This window comes from Acipenser ruthenus, chromosome 17 (assembly GCF_902713425.1).
Source record: "Acipenser ruthenus chromosome 17, fAciRut3.2 maternal haplotype, whole genome shotgun sequence".
Classification (NCBI taxonomy): domain Eukaryota; kingdom Metazoa; phylum Chordata; class Actinopteri; order Acipenseriformes; family Acipenseridae; genus Acipenser; species Acipenser ruthenus.
Genome location: NC_081205.1, coordinates 23,358,371 through 23,374,183, shown reverse-complemented (window position 1 = coordinate 23,374,183; position 15,813 = coordinate 23,358,371). Strand labels below are relative to the sequence as shown.

Genomic DNA, 15,813 nt, shown 5'->3' with positions numbered 1-15,813 from the left:
CACGAGCCTGTAGTTATGTCATCACGATTTCCATAATGCTGAACGCTTGCTTCCACTTCATCAACACAATGTATTCGGGTGTTTCACAGCTTCAGTGACTTGCTGGCGCTTCACACAGAGCGCCTCCATTATTATTCTCGCGGTATTTCACAGTCAATGCGTCACGTCACACGGAGACAGAACTGGAGAAACATGGCGGAGCGAAGGAAGCACAAGAAGAGAATCCAGGTAAAATAAATAAATAAATAAATACACGCAATGAAAAATTGTGTAACCCAGGATCTTTAGAAAAGGGAATCATTTTTTAAAAATTAGCAGATAATTGTAGTAGCAAGTCTTCGAAAAGATTGCAGGAAGTTATACTTATCGGTTGACGGAGGTGATGTACACAGACGACAAGTCCAAGCAGACAGCACAGTAAAACAAATTATATAAATCAAAGGCTGACCAAGGATTAGTTATGGCAGATTCATCTGTAGTATTTTCTTAACGTGTATTCATCCTTACTTTTGTGAGGTAAAAGTACTGCTACGCGTTGCTATAATGTTGGAAAAGGGGGCTAAAGTGTTGGCACTTTTCTGCTACGTTACGTGTTTATCCATTGTCGAGGTGCATCATACACAGATAGAAATATGTTAGCCTTCCTTATCCACAAACACTTCTTAGGTTTTTATTGTAGTACAACACCGTACTGTCAATCGGTTAGCAATTGCAGCCGCGCTAAACATCTGGAGTTGCTTGTTAAAGCTGATGAGTTATGACTGTGTAAATTTACGAAGCCAGGTGTAACTCATGTCTGCCTGCTTTCAGCTAATATGATGCTGTTGATAAGTGAGGTTGCTACCCCAATCTAAGCATTGGATGTGACCGTATACGTTTCGATTTTAATTAGAAAGGATGTACAAACTGGTTACGTTACTGTCTTCGTGTAATACAACTCATGTTCTTGAATGCTCAGTAATACTTGGTGTTTTTGAAATGCAGAAACAATACTGTTCAGTCGGCTATGCATTGAACTTTTTTTTTTGTCACCATCATGTTTTCTAATACGCAGATTATTACAGAAGTAACACACTTAAGTGTTTACTTACCGCAGACTCGGTGTAGCCTACGTTATGCATTATTTTAACTGTAGTTGGTAATTTTTGACTTTTAGAAGCTAAAATGTGAATAATGTATATTTACTACTTCTACAAAAATATGTTTTTGCACTTGTTTTATTGCTGCTAAAAATGGAAGTACATGTGTCTACCTATCCCTCACTGGGATACACCACAGGTGGAGTTTTGTTGAGCATTTCACACTAATACTGTTAATTACCAACATCTGGTTGGACAACAAACACAAAGTTTAAGTAAGCTACACTGGATAGCAGTCTGATCAGAAGCATGCATGCAAAGTCTGTCAGAGCCCTGAGCCATCTGCAAAAAAAAAAAAAAAAATACTGACTGCAGGTGTACTTTTTGACTATCAGTGCAAAGTAACTTAAGGCAAGGGAATTCCCCATTACTAGTGTAACTGCCTCTAGACTTAAAATATTGTTGGAAACCCAAGACTAACAGCTGCAGCTCTGGTAGAAACGGATGGCATATCAATGGTGACAGTAAAGAAAGCTTCTAGTCTTTTATTCCCCAGTGTTTTTTTACATGTGGCAACCTGGTTGAATTTGTGCTTCCAAAATAGACCCCAAGGCATTTGTGTTTGTAAAGGACTGTAACTTGTATTCTGTCTATCTCATTGTTGTCGTGGTATGAGCTTCTGTTATGACTTCCCCAGTCTGCTTATGGCCAGCCTCCTCAAAGCACTGCTCATGGATGGTGCCCCAACTTACTCAGGCAACCCCAGTGGAAAGAGGCGCAGGATAAGATCCTTGCTAATGGATCTTTGAGATGTGCACTGAATAAAATATATATATATATATATTTAAACTGTATCTGCCCCATTGTCCATCAGTATTATAGGACGTGTTACAGTAACTTGGTTGATATCAAAAATACTGATTCTGTTTAGATTTTTTTTAAACCAATTAAATCACTACAGATGTCCAGCACTTGTTTCCATAATGTTTTTTGCCTCTTGCTCGTATTGAGTAATTATTTAAGAAATTTATTTTTTCATTATTTTTTTGTAACAGAATTTTGATTTATGGACTACAGGTCATGAGATTTTTGATATCGGCTTCTTTAAATGTTTTACTTAATTTAATATGTTTAATATCTACCTGCCCCATCCCTAATAGCTATCAGTGCAAGTGGTGCTCTTCAGTGTATTTCAGTCTGTTTAATTATTTGCTGTTCAGTAGTATGCTGTACATAAACACTCCAGGTCATGCTTCTGAAACAGCCACCTGAATTGAATGGTTCCTCGAGACTGTATTTGAGGATGGCAGCTGTATGTGATGCAGAAGTAATGCGCAAACTTGGCACTGTATTTGAGAGAGGAGGAAGTTAAAAGTGATCAGCCACTACAATGGTCACCTCACTGATAATTGACAGGGAGGCGGTCGCCCTTCATTACCTATTTTGCTATTTTGTTGTGCTTTGTGAGTAAGCTGTTGTGTTGTGTGTGTTACGAGTTGTCAAAGGGTGTTAAAAATGCAGTTGAAAGTTTTGAAGGTCCTTTTTATAAAGTTCTGCACTTTATAGTTAAAACCCCTCTGCTGTGTTCTTATTTCTTACTTCTAGTTAAATCATTTTTTACTTTGAATACATTAGTTGCCTTAGATGTTTCTTCTCTGTTACCGTTGATGTATTTATCTAAGGACCTGTCACTGTTATGATTAGGCTTGCTACTATTTGATTTTTATTTTTTTGCCAAATCGGCAATAAATATCAACGTTTATTTTAGAATTTACACACTTTTTATGCCATTTGAGAAACGTCTCATTTAGCGAAGCCTCTTTATCATCTTCAACATGCAAACCACATACCAACATTCTAGTTGAAATAACATTTGGTCACAGCAGAGCTATACCTTGTAAAGATAAAGATCCTACACAAATAAAAAAAATTGTCTCAAATAAACCATAGAAAATGCAGCATATAAAAGTGTATTACACACTTTTATATCACATTTCTGAGTAAAATAATACTAATTTCTGAGTAATAATATGCACAGAAGAAAACATTAGATAGTTGAACAGAACTAACTGGCACTTATTCTTCAGCACAGCTGGAGTCACTGGAAGGGAAGGCAGACAGGCCGCTTCGTCCTGCCGCGGAGACATCAGTCAAGGGATTGTGCATAATACTCTTAAGTGTTTTTTCTCTTGCGCCCCATTTTCATATCAAACTAGTAACTGTCACCGTATACCTAGCAAAAGCCTACCTACACCTTAACCTGCTAATTTCAAAAGTAGGCGCTTTGAATGACAGGCGCTTGAGCAAATGAAAGTGCACAGTCGGTACAGGTCTTGATGATTGACAGTCATTTAAACGAATGAGAGCATTCTGGTGCTGCTTCAGTCAACAAGATCGTGAAACTATACTACAGTAACAGATCACTGAGATGACTGACAGCGACCCCTAGCCATTCAGAGTGGAACGGAGACGGGACAGACAGTAAGTATAAGAACTAAACAAACTATAGATGATTTCTAAATTGTTAGTTTTGGTACGAAAGCAAAAAATAGCAAGTGGTTTTACCAACGTTTATGCTATGTACATTTATTTCGTTGACCTCTCATTTTTTGGGATTTCGACGTTTAACGAGCTTTACCGATTAATATCGAAAACTAGCAAACCGAGTATTCAGGCATTCAAAACTTTTATTCTTTGTATTCGAATATTTTATTATTTGAAATGCCCATACTTATGCAGAAGGCAAGAATAATACACTGGTTTTTTTACATTAATAAAATAAAAATAATTCTGGTTGAAAAGCCTAAATAAATAAAGAAAGTGATCGACTATAAACAAGCACTGTGTGATCAGAATCATCATCATTTCTGTGTAACTGGTGCATGTACATGTGTTTCAATAATTGTTTTACACACACTATTAACAGTCAATTCACACTAGACATGTCTTTCCTGAATGGATTAATGGAAAACACGACAGCCCTGCAGCAACTACCGATTTTTGAATCAAGCCAATGAACAGTATGCAACATTCTCTGCTGTTAAAACCTGTTAGATACCGTCAGGGCTGGGTTAACAATGGAGCCAATGGCGCCACGGTGCCGGACCCACACTCGGAAGGGGTCCATAACAACCTAAATATGTTTAAGTGAACACATTGCGATAGATTTCAATAGAATATGTGTGTTTATATTGTAATGACCTTAGGAGGGCTGGCGGCCACTATAAGATCCTCGGAGGACCTCTGTGATTGACAGGTGGCAGGAGCGCTGATTGGGCGAGAGGCGAAGGCTTCTGAGAGGTCTCTGCCAACTGGATTCTCAGATGCGAGAGGGGGCGGGGCAGTATATAAGGGCTGCAGGCTCGCTATGAGGGGGAGAAGGAGACTACCACTATTATAACCGGCTGAACAGGCATTTTATCCACTGTTGTGATTCCCCCCCGGAGCCTCCTCTGAGGGAAGTGAGAGAGAGATAAGACAACCAGTCTCAATAAAGGGAGCGACTGAAGTTGATAACACTGATTGTAAAGAGCATACGTTCAGAATACTCTGCTGTGCTTTGAAGCCACTTTCAAAACACTCCCTTTCAGGACCAAAACAGTATAGCTACGTACGTCGACAACACTTCTCTGTAACACAATCAAATCAATAAACAGTTTACTACTAATACGTACATATACTATATTTTCTAATAACTGCTTAAATAAATATAAACGGCTACATTTAATACATTTAGCCTATTAGTTTTATTTCATCAATGTATTTTGTTAGCAGTCTATATATTTTCTTCTAAATATACATAAAACGTGTATGTAATAATACTGCTAATCTAAATTTGTTTAAACGAGACTAAATATGAATGTCATTCTGTATTTAACAAAGTGTTAGAGCTATTTACTATTTAGCTAAATAAAGAGAATGCAATTATGCCTCACGGTTATTGTTGATATTATGTGCAACATCACAATACAACCACATGCAGAGTGTTTCAACATGATGGGTAGATCTGTTGCAAAAGGAGAGCCCAACTTTCAAGAAATATTCAGTTATTGATCAAACGGGAAATAACCATATGCACTTAAAGGGAACAGTGGAAGAAAGGCTAATTTTCGGAGCCAATGCCAGGGTTTTTTCATGACAGATGACCAACTAATATACAAACACAAGGTACACAGTAAAATGACAAAGGGGAGCCACAAAATAAACACATTCTATCAGCATATACATCAGTGTGATACTATTTGTTATAATATTAATTAAACATTTTTTTGTTCATTTAAAAAAAAAAAAAATTATAATTATTAAACAAGATAACATTTAAAAAAAACATGTTGTATAGCAAAAACATTTGTAACCAATCGAGAATGATTGGAGCAAAATAACTCAAACCAGTATGCTTGAAAGAAGGTAATCCGTTACTACTGTTTTTTTCTTTAATGTGTATCGAGTTAATTTTGGTATTTTTTTATTTTTTGTTTGCTTTGTATTTCAACACTGTATTTTGATATACAGTACAGTTACAGTTTCTATTAGTACAATATGTTGGCTAATTCAGTTTTTGAGCTTGACAGTGTTTTGAAAGTACATAGTGTGGTGTTTTGAACGTAGAAGTAGAGTGTTAGGCCCACAAAAGGTTAATCCAGACCTGCATACAGTAAATCCCTTGCTGAATAACAAATTCATCTTTTGATCGGGTTAGTGTACTTGAAAACATATCTCTTCACTATGGTAGCTCTTTACCTGGAGTAGGAAGAGGAAGACGGGCCAATGTAAAACTGTACCACATTCTTTTGATTTAGGGTGAGACTGATTTAAATCTTAAGCTCGGTATTCGAATTCTCTCAGCTGGCCCGTCACTGAAAAGCCTGGCCCGTGTTCTGCAACTGTCTGAAATTTTTGAAACATTAAAATGAAATTTGATGCTACTGTAATACTGTACTCAGATACAGAGTATGGTTTGAGTAAGTAGTGCTGTGTCACTTGTTGCTTCAGTACCACCGGTTCCATAGAGCATGTTTCGAAATCTGTAAAATTGATGTTATTATTAACATAACTGGAGATAACTGCCATGAACTTCCACCTGTCAACAGACAACTCTTTATACCCACTATATATAGTTCATGAATTATCAGTGAAGTTTAAGAAGGTGGTAGCAAAAACAGAATTACGTAAATAGGCCTAGTTCACAGATTCTTTTTTAAAGTTAGTATTCAGAGCATTCCGATTGTAGTGTGTGTTGATTGGTTAACTTTTTTCATTGCAGGAGCCTGGTGACCCAACCAAGGAGGAGAATGCAGTTGCCAAATACCTCCGCTTTAATTGCCCTACCAAATCCACAAACATGATAGGCCACAGAGTGGACTACTTTATTGGTAAGCAGCATACTTCTGTTCACCACTCATTGTCACTGTTTATTTGTTGTTAATGTATTTAATGTATGCAGTGTGGAGTAGTGGTTAGGGCTCTGGACTCTTGACCGGATCGTTGTGGGTTCTATCTCAGGTGGGGGACACTGTTGCTGTACCCTTGAGCAAGGTACTTTACCTAGATTGCTCCAGTAAAAACCCAACTGTATAAATGTGTAATTGTATGTAAAAAAAATAAAATAATAATATTGTGTAAAAAAATAATGTGATATCTTGTAACAGTTGTAAGTCGCCCTGGATAAGGGCGTCTGCTAAGAAATAAATAATAATAATCTCTTACCCGATCAATTCAGCAGGTTGCATAATGTATATCTGTATTGAAGATGTCTGTTTTTTACGTTGATAAAACAACCCATATTTGGGGTTCAACTATAGACCACACTGCTCAATGTACTACCTGGGCACACTGTATATTTTACATTTTGCAAAATGATATTTCAGCTTCAAAAGCAGTAGACTGTCTTTTGGATTCTAAGTGGGCAAAAGCCAAGAAGGGAGATGAGGCCTTGTTCACTACCAGAGAGTCTGTCGTGGATTACTGCAACAGGTAAGATTTCTGGTACATGGGGTGGGAATCAATAAAGGAGACCTTTATGGATACTTGCATTAAGGAAAAGCAAGACTTATCAATTACTGCTTCCTTGGCAGTCATTTCTCATTCTTGAGGCAATGTGCTAGTTCGTAGTTGTTATGTATCCAGGGATTTCAACCTGGTGAAGTTGGATCCTTGAAATCCTCGATTTGACATATCAGCATTCTTGCTGTTCAAACTGGGGGAGGGGGAGGCAACATGACTAGATGTGAGGACAGACCAGAAGCAAAGCGATCCTGTTTTCCGACCAGGAATGGGAAAGGCAAAGATACTGTGCATTCATTACAAGACACAGTTCAGTTGCACAGTATTTTAAACATACAATGTAATCAAGCAATAAGGCAGGAGAGGGCATGGGTTGTGCTGGATATTTTTTCTTTTCTGACCTTTAAATAATTATCAAAAAAACCTTGCTTAGTTGTATTTCTGAGGTGCCTGCCTTCCTGCATAGTCTACATTGTTGCTAGGTAATTCACTCCCATTGGCTCTAGCATATACCAAACAGCGCAAGAGTTTAAGATGCTCTGTTTGGGATGAAGAATATTAATTCTTAAGTAATTAATTTAAAGTCCTTTTATTTCAGAAAGCTAGTCAGTTATTAAGCATTTAACAGCCCAATTTGTTTGTTTTGTGTTATTAATTTCATTTCGAGTTTGTTTTCTAGCACTTCAAGGTTATATTTTTGTACCTGTAAAGAGAGTGAGTGTGCGGTAGTACAGGAGAAGAGAGACAGTGAAGAAAGGCAAGAGTTGGATGGTTAAGACATCGAGTGTAAATACTGTTGAAAAAATATAAAAATATCCACATTTAAAAATTAATGAAGAGTCAGTTTCACAAAACGACGGCTGATGCCAACTAAAAGGAGGAAAATAAAATTGAATATCTGACAACTGGATCCGACTGAAGTTACAGAAAATGACTGGTATGTACTACAAATAAAATACCAAAACAACGTCTTGTTTAAAATAGCAAACTGATTTGTAGTACAAATTAATATAAACTAGAAGATATGACAAGACACCTTGATGTCCAGTATCTTCCATGACAGCAGGTATTTTAGCAGGTTTTTTCTTTGATTTTGGTGGCGCAGTGATATGTGGTTAGCCACAGGTACAGTGATTTGCCTTTGTTCCTAAGTAGTTCCTAATCGTGACATTGTGCTGGAACATCCTGCAGCTGAAGATTCAGTCACATGAATGTTTTCCTGCAGTGTGAGCATGTGTTCTGTGCTGTATGTTTCTGCCACACTCTTCCCCTACTGTTTCAAACATAGAACATAGTTTATCAGTTGGTTGTCTTTTTCCAGCTAAAAGCATGTTGCTTTTATTTCAATGTTATTATTATTATTATTATTATTATTATTATTATTATTATTATTATTATTATTATTATTATTATTAACATATTAGGATGTCCCATTTTTTACTTTGTCTTTGTTGGTTAAGCTTAGCTGGACAAGCTTTCTGTTACATTATTGAAAGCCTTCACTTTCAATAATGTAACAAACACAGCAATGCAATAGGTGTCTTAAGGGGTAGATGGTTGTAAGAATGCAGCTCTTTTTATAAATATAATTTATTTATGTTGTGTCATCTTGTCGTTTAGCCAAGGCTTATACAAAAGTAATGTGTTGTGAAGCTTGAAGCATCCAATGAAGCGAATAATCAAATAAATTACAGTTACAGTATATCTGCTATGAATCGTTATAGTATTATTTAGGTGACATAAACGGCTGCAGCAGCATTTCGAAACATCTGAAGGAGTCACCATTTTATTAATAGTATTATGGTACTATTTAAAATATGAAGCAATACATTTGTAGTTCATATTTTAAAACCTATGGACCCCAAAAGTAAACAGTGCCACTAAGGAAATGGTCCGTGTGTCTGTTGTTTACTTTAAGTTGTGTATATCAAGTCATGCCAAGGCAGCCATCTTGAGGGCCTGGTTTCATGTGTTTGAAACTGCATCTACTGTGTCTATCCATGTCTATCTGCACACAGACACAGCTTTGTGGTCGTTAGTCTGCACAAGGCTATGTGTCTGAGTCAGTGTGTGCTGTGGGCCTGTGTAAACAGACACTGCCGCCTCAGTCTGTGTGGAAGAAGGCCAAGCTCTTTGCACTGCCCAGGACAGAGTATTGGTATTGCTGCTTTTGTAGGCAGTGCCTTTCTGGCTCAAGCTTTTCCCTGTTAGCTTTTCTGTGGTGCAAAGAGATGACTCCTAATCAGGGTTTGAATGGACTTATCGGGATGAAAGTAAGCAGGTATATCAGCAGCAAGCAACATTTCTGTCACAACCCCTACTGGTAGAGGTGTTTCTAATAAAATAAAATGAAAAAAAACATTAGTGTACTTTACCTCTACAGAATTGTGGGTTTTCAGTGGGATAGCGAAATTGGGTTATTTGACATTTTTTGAGCAAGAACTAAGCACACTCTCCCCCCAATATCTTTTTAAGTACATGTATTAGATTGCTGTAGCAGTGTGTTAAAGACTTTGACGAGTAATTAATGTTTCAGAGTAATAATTGCATTTAGAGTGCTTTAGTACATCCCTACCTATTGGAGGTTCAGGCTTCACTGGGAGGTGCATAAACAAAATAAAGTCATTACCTTTCCATGTTTAAACTGCTGTTTATTGGTGTCTTTTAATTCAATGTAGCACTGTCTGCTTCTTAATAGCAGTCTACTTGTGTTAAATTCAGCATTCTCCTTATTGCTGTCATACCACAGGAACGTGTGGAGTCCCCACCATTTAACATTTTCAGAGCTGGTTTTGTTAGTAGATTGATGCCAGATGTTTCTTGCTCGGCTGTTAAGTTCTCCTAGCTGAAAGATGGTTATCTGCTCTTGAACATCATGAAGTTACACACAGGGACATATAGGTTTAAATTCTAATGGCCAGTGATGTTAACCTGGCATATTTGATACATTATCAGAATCTGGGATATGCAGTATATTTATATATGCAACACTAGTATAATGTAATAAATTATTGACTTTTTCTATTGGCACAGTTTGAATCTCCTAAGCACATGCATGTGTGATTCAGACTTGTGCAAAGCCCATTTATGAATGTGTTCATGAGGATCATCTTGTTTTAACTGTCATAAGTAGGCCTAGTTATATTTTGTATATAACAGGGCTGGTTCTATTGTATTACGCTACAGTATATCAAAGGCTTCAAAGAATGAAATTGGTTAGTGGAAATGAAACTTTAGTGAAGTGTGTGCTGACCCAATTGTTTCTTCACAAGTAGACTCCTGAAGAAGCAGTTTTTTCATCGAGCCCTGAAAGTAATGAAAAAGAAGCCAGAAAAGGAAATGAAGAATGAGAAGGAAAAAGAGAAAGAAAAGGAAAAAAACAAGACTGACAGTAGCAAAGAGGAGGAGAAAAAAAGCAAGAAGGAAAAAGACAAGAAGGAGAAAGACAAGAAGAAAGAAGCAGAAGTAGCAGAGGCCAAAAAGGAGAAAAGCGTATGTTTTTTTTTGTTTTCTTCAGTACTGTTCAGTATTTTTTCATTTTTTGTATGTAATATTTTCAGAATTTCCCAAAGTTTGCATCTTATTTGTAATTGTGTGAAATGTGAAATGCTATGCTGGTATTGAAGCTCTATAGTGGGCGTGGATTGAAAGTCAACACCCGACATGATTGTATACCAGACGAGTTGAGTCTTTTTGTCGTCGGTGTACACGCTTTAATTTTTTTTCAAATACAATGGCTGATCAAAAATGAGGTAGTAATTGGAGACTCTATTTTTGCTCTCTGCTTTTGCCTGAAGAGCTGGACTGTATCTTTTAAATATATTATATCGGCTTCTTTGCAATAAAATACGCGACCTACATTGTGCCTGAAGCTTCTGCAATTTGACACTTAAGAGGTTGTTAAATTGTATAATATAACTGAAATTTAAAAGCAAACAAAATGCAGCCAAATCAAATTCTTTGACAAATGACGGTGCCATTTTGTTTTGTGATTTTGTTTGGTTTCCGTTGCCATGAAAACAATCTGTTGACAGACAGGTTTGAAAGTTGTACTCAGGTGATCCCTTTTGCTGTGTGAAAGGGTTATGACGGTATTATACTAGTGTAGATTGCGCAATTTTGTGCTGTGTGAAAGGGTATTTTAAAGAATTTTTCAAACGTCTGAGACAACTCGATAGCGGCATTTGTGTATGAAAGGGGTATTAGGTGTTTAAAATTCTTATGGATGCACAGATGATCCTCGGTAGTGACAACCTATAAACAGAGTGCCTACTTTTGTGCCTCTATCAAAAACTTTAAGGTGGTTGACGCAGCTTTTTTCACACAGTTTTGTTACAGGGGCTGGTGTTTCTACACTATTTCTTTTTTTCGCACAGTTGTATTACAGGTGGCAGGTGTTTCTACATTATTTTTTTTTGCAGTTGTATTACAGGTGGCAGATGTTTCTACACTTAATTTTCTTTTTTACTCAACCCCTGTATAATTAAAAAACGAATTGAATTTCCACATAAATGGCAAACAACTGAAATAGAAGTGTGCTGTATAAATAAGGTATTTTCATACTTTTTCAGGATGAAAGTCCAGGAACCCCAAAGAAGAAAAAAGAGACCAAGAAAAAATTCAAATTAGAGCCAAATGAGGATCAGATCTTCCTGGATGGAAATGAGGTTCATGACTGCATGTTTTTTCTTTTTTTATTATTTCTTTCGTTTGCAAGCATATGGTTAAATGTGATTTTAATTAAATCAATTTATTTCTAGGCTGTAACGACAATATTAATAGCAGCACTTATATTAAATAAATATATACAAGGCAATGATGAATCCACACTATAATTTACATGAGGTGTCTGAATTATTTATTGATAATGATGAAGCCTGAATGTTCTTGTTTATTTGTTTTTTTGTGTGCAGGTGTATGTTTGGATTTATGACCCAGTTCATGTTAAAACCTTTGCCATGGGGCTGATATTAGGTGAGTATCAATTATGTTTAAAATGTGGTTTTGTTTTCATATGGTTTTGTAATTTCTATGACTGTTTGTTGGTTCATTTATGTATGAATTTTCGGGAAATTCGATAGTGCTATACTAATTTGTTGAAATGTGTTACTTAATTGATCAGATGCCAGCAGTCTGCTCCCATGCGAAAATCTGGTTTTTGTTTTCTACCAGCCCAGCTGGTAGAGAAATAGTAATTTAGACTAAAAATACAACATTGTGAAGGTAAACCAATGAGAAAAGATGCGTTACAGGTGAGGGCTTTTCTTTCTATGTGACCAATCTTTCTTTTCATTTTCTTTTTTCTAGTTATTGCGGTGATCACAGCCACCCTTTTCCCTCTCTGGCCTGCAGAAATGCGTGTGGGTGTCTATTATTTGAGTGTGGCAGCTGGTTGCTTTGTTGCCAGTATCCTTCTCCTTGCAGTGGGTAAGCAGCATCTCCATTATCCTAGTAGTAAGATAAGCATTGATGGGGAACTATCTTTTAAAATGTAGTTTAACTGTGCAATAATGTTATTAATCCATCATGAATGAATAAAACAGATTTGCAACTGGCTGTGGGTATTTTTTTATATCCTGTTCTGTTTCAGGTATCACACCTTGGTGACTTTAAAGCTCTAAAGTCTAAAGCACCCAGGATGTGATGACCGAAATACAAAATGATACAAAAGGAATCTAAAAAAAGTAATACATTAGTTTAAAAAAAAACCCTCTGTTATCTGGTTATGTCCTGTATATTCTAAAGAACCTTGTATCTCTCGTCCACAGCTCGGTGCATTCTGTTCCTCATAATCTGGGTGTTGACAGGAGGCCGCCACCACTTCTGGTTCCTGCCGAACCTGACAGCCGACGTTGGATTTATCGACTCCTTCAGACCCCTTTACACCCATGAGTACAAGGGACCTCGATCAGACTCTAAGAAATCTATCAACGACAAAGCAGAGGACGCAGTAAAGCCCCAGAAATTGGACAGCGTGGAAAAGTCAGACAGCGAGAAGAAAGAAAAGGAGGCTAAGGGCGAGGCGGAGGATGAGAACGGGAAGGCGCCAGGCAGCTTAGCGGCAGAGGGCTCAGCTGGGGAGAGACAGTCAGACACAGACAGTGATCGCAAAGAGGATGATGGTTCACAGCACAGCAATGGCAACGACTTTGAGATGATCACCAGAGAGGAGTTGGAGCAGCACACCGATGAAGGGGATGCTGAGGAAGAGGGCGAGTACGAGGAGGAAGAAGAGGAGGACGACGATGAGACAAAGCCTTTACATAAAAAAACATAAAAACAAATCCTTCCGCTCAACGAGGACTACTATGAATAATGTGCAGAAGAGAGAGGCTTTTCTATGTTGGTCAATCATTCTACACCTGGTAACTTTGTTTTAAACAAAAAGCCTTATTATGAGCCCCTCCCACTGCAAAAACATTCTCACGTTTCAGAGTTCCAGGATTCTCATTGCTAATCTGTCAGTGTTTTTTCTTCCCAATAATTATTATTTTCTGTTCAGAATACAGCAACGGTTTTAGAATGGTAGAACATACACTTTATGTAGCATACACTTGACACCCGAAGCTTGTATTATCATTTTCAATCTGTTCCAATGTATGCAAAGTTTTTCTGCACGTTTGTACAACTAGAATTTTCAAGCTAAATAACTGAAAAACCTTTATCTGACAGCTGACATATGAAGCAATTAAACTGTGTAGGTAGTGGCACCTGGAGGTTGAACCATTGACTGCTTAATATGTGCACAATTGGTTTACAATGTCAAACCTAACAACGCATAATGCAAAAGACTCCCAAAACATCTTGTGCGCTTCTAGAAGACCATCTTTTTAAGAATGTGTTTTTTGTCCACAGCAGAATTCTCTAGCCATATTTACCATAATTAAAAGCAATTTGTCCTTAAATACCATGTGTAATAAAGCCTAGTTTCTGAAATGATTTATCACCAATGAAAGTGCTGTTTAGAAGCAGTTTACTTGTATATCTTGATGTTAAAAAAAAAAAAAAAAAAAAAAAAAAAAAAAAAGGTCTGTCAGTTGGTTACCAACATAGGAAATCTGATTTCTTTGTACATCATTACATTGACTTTTCCATCTCCAGCATGGTGCAGCCAGCTAATGCTGGGAACAAATCTGGTAAAATAAGGATACAATAATATAAAAAAATATATATTGGTAAGATTAAAATGAGTAAAGATTACAAAAAAATATATATTTAGTTTCTTTCTGTTCTAAAATGAAATTGGTTTTCTTGCAGATCAGTTCTAATGCAAATACAGAATTGTGCCAAAACATTACTAAATGCATGTATTCATTATTTTAAGTCATTTTAATAATGCTTTTTTATATAAAGAAATACAAAATATATATGGTGGGTAACAGTATAATTGTATATGCAACATCAAAAAACGGTATGGTTACATCAGTGCTGTAGATACAGGATATTTACATAGGATCCATCAAAGGAAAAACAGCAGCATGGTTGCTTGTAGTAGAATGCAGTTTAAGGTCAATCAGTATTTGTAATTCAAATTAAGACTGCACAAATGATAATGGAGAAATGCTTGAACTTGGACCTTTATTGTTGACAGTAAATTATTGAAACTTGATTTAAAATGGGCCTGTGATGCAAAATAAAGAATTCAGTTTTAAGTAAATTCCTTTAAATAAATATGAAGACTAGACTGGGGTAGGGCCAATATGTAGATAATTAACATTTGTATAGACAATTATTAGTATTTTTACATAATTACAAAATAAATACAGCAAATGTACAATAAAAAGTTGCAACATTTAAATGCAAATCTTGTTTAAATTGTTCTGAAAAATGTGTAAAACACATAGAAAGAACCTTGTGTTATAACTGATTGCCTGCATTTTAGTTTCTTTGCATTTCCAACTATAATACTTTTTCCTGTGTGGTACAGTAATTATCTTTGTTATCCCATTAAAATAATACCTACTGATTTACACCACTTTTAATTTGAACATTTCTAAGCAAAACCTACTAAAATGTTTCCAGCATTGGCTTTTTGTACTCCTGTTGACTATTCATTTATCAGAGTATAACTAAGAGGACCGTACAATTTGGATAAGATAACACAGAAAGTAGAATAGGAGTTTTCTATATAATATTGCTTCTTTTTCTTACCAGACAAAATGCATTTCCTGTGTTTTAATGTTTGTCTTTCAAAAAGAAAGATTTGCCAGTGTGCCAGTAGCTTTATCGTAGATATTGGCAGAACTGTTTCAAGAGATCTCAAATGGTATTTGGGTGTTGCACAGTATCAGTATGTTGTATATTGTAGTTATCTGCTGCTTTTCCACACATTTCAGAGAGAAATGGAAATTCTCTACCCATTGCTCAGTTTTAACCTCTAGCCACTTAGTTTTCCATATTTGGATTGATTATAGTTGAAAACTGTCTTTGTAGTTACTGGAACATAATTTAAATAATTAATGTCTATCTAAATATATATATGTGTATCCTTTTATTGCAATAAAAATTAAGAAAGCAGTGGTGGTGTCTTTTTATCCTAATGTGAAGTTACACAAAGTATGTGTATATTTAAATATAATACAGACCATCATGTGTTTCTAAACCAAAAAATGTTAATACCACATTTTTTCTGAGAAATTAAATGGAATAAAAAAAATAAAAAAAAAATACAAATTTGATTTTGCTCATCTTTAAATAGTATCACGGAAGTTGACAATATTTAGTCTGACAT

The 15,813-nt window shown here is 36.2% G+C and overlaps 1 protein-coding gene across 1 annotated transcript; it reads left to right on the top strand.

The window, feature by feature from the left end:
* Window positions 1–71: 71 nt before the first annotated feature.
* On the top strand, window positions 72–15,599 carry LOC117423420 (translocation protein SEC62-like). Its single transcript, XM_034039163.3, has 8 exons — window positions 72–228; window positions 6,343–6,451; window positions 6,947–7,052; window positions 10,358–10,574; window positions 11,654–11,749; window positions 11,996–12,056; window positions 12,390–12,509; window positions 12,851–15,599. The coding sequence occupies exons 1-8, from the start codon at window positions 157–159 to the stop codon at window positions 13,357–13,359; spliced, it is 1,290 nt and encodes a 429-aa protein (XP_033895054.3). The 5' UTR covers window positions 72–156; the 3' UTR covers window positions 13,360–15,599.
* The last annotated feature ends 214 nt before the right edge of the window (window positions 15,600–15,813 follow it).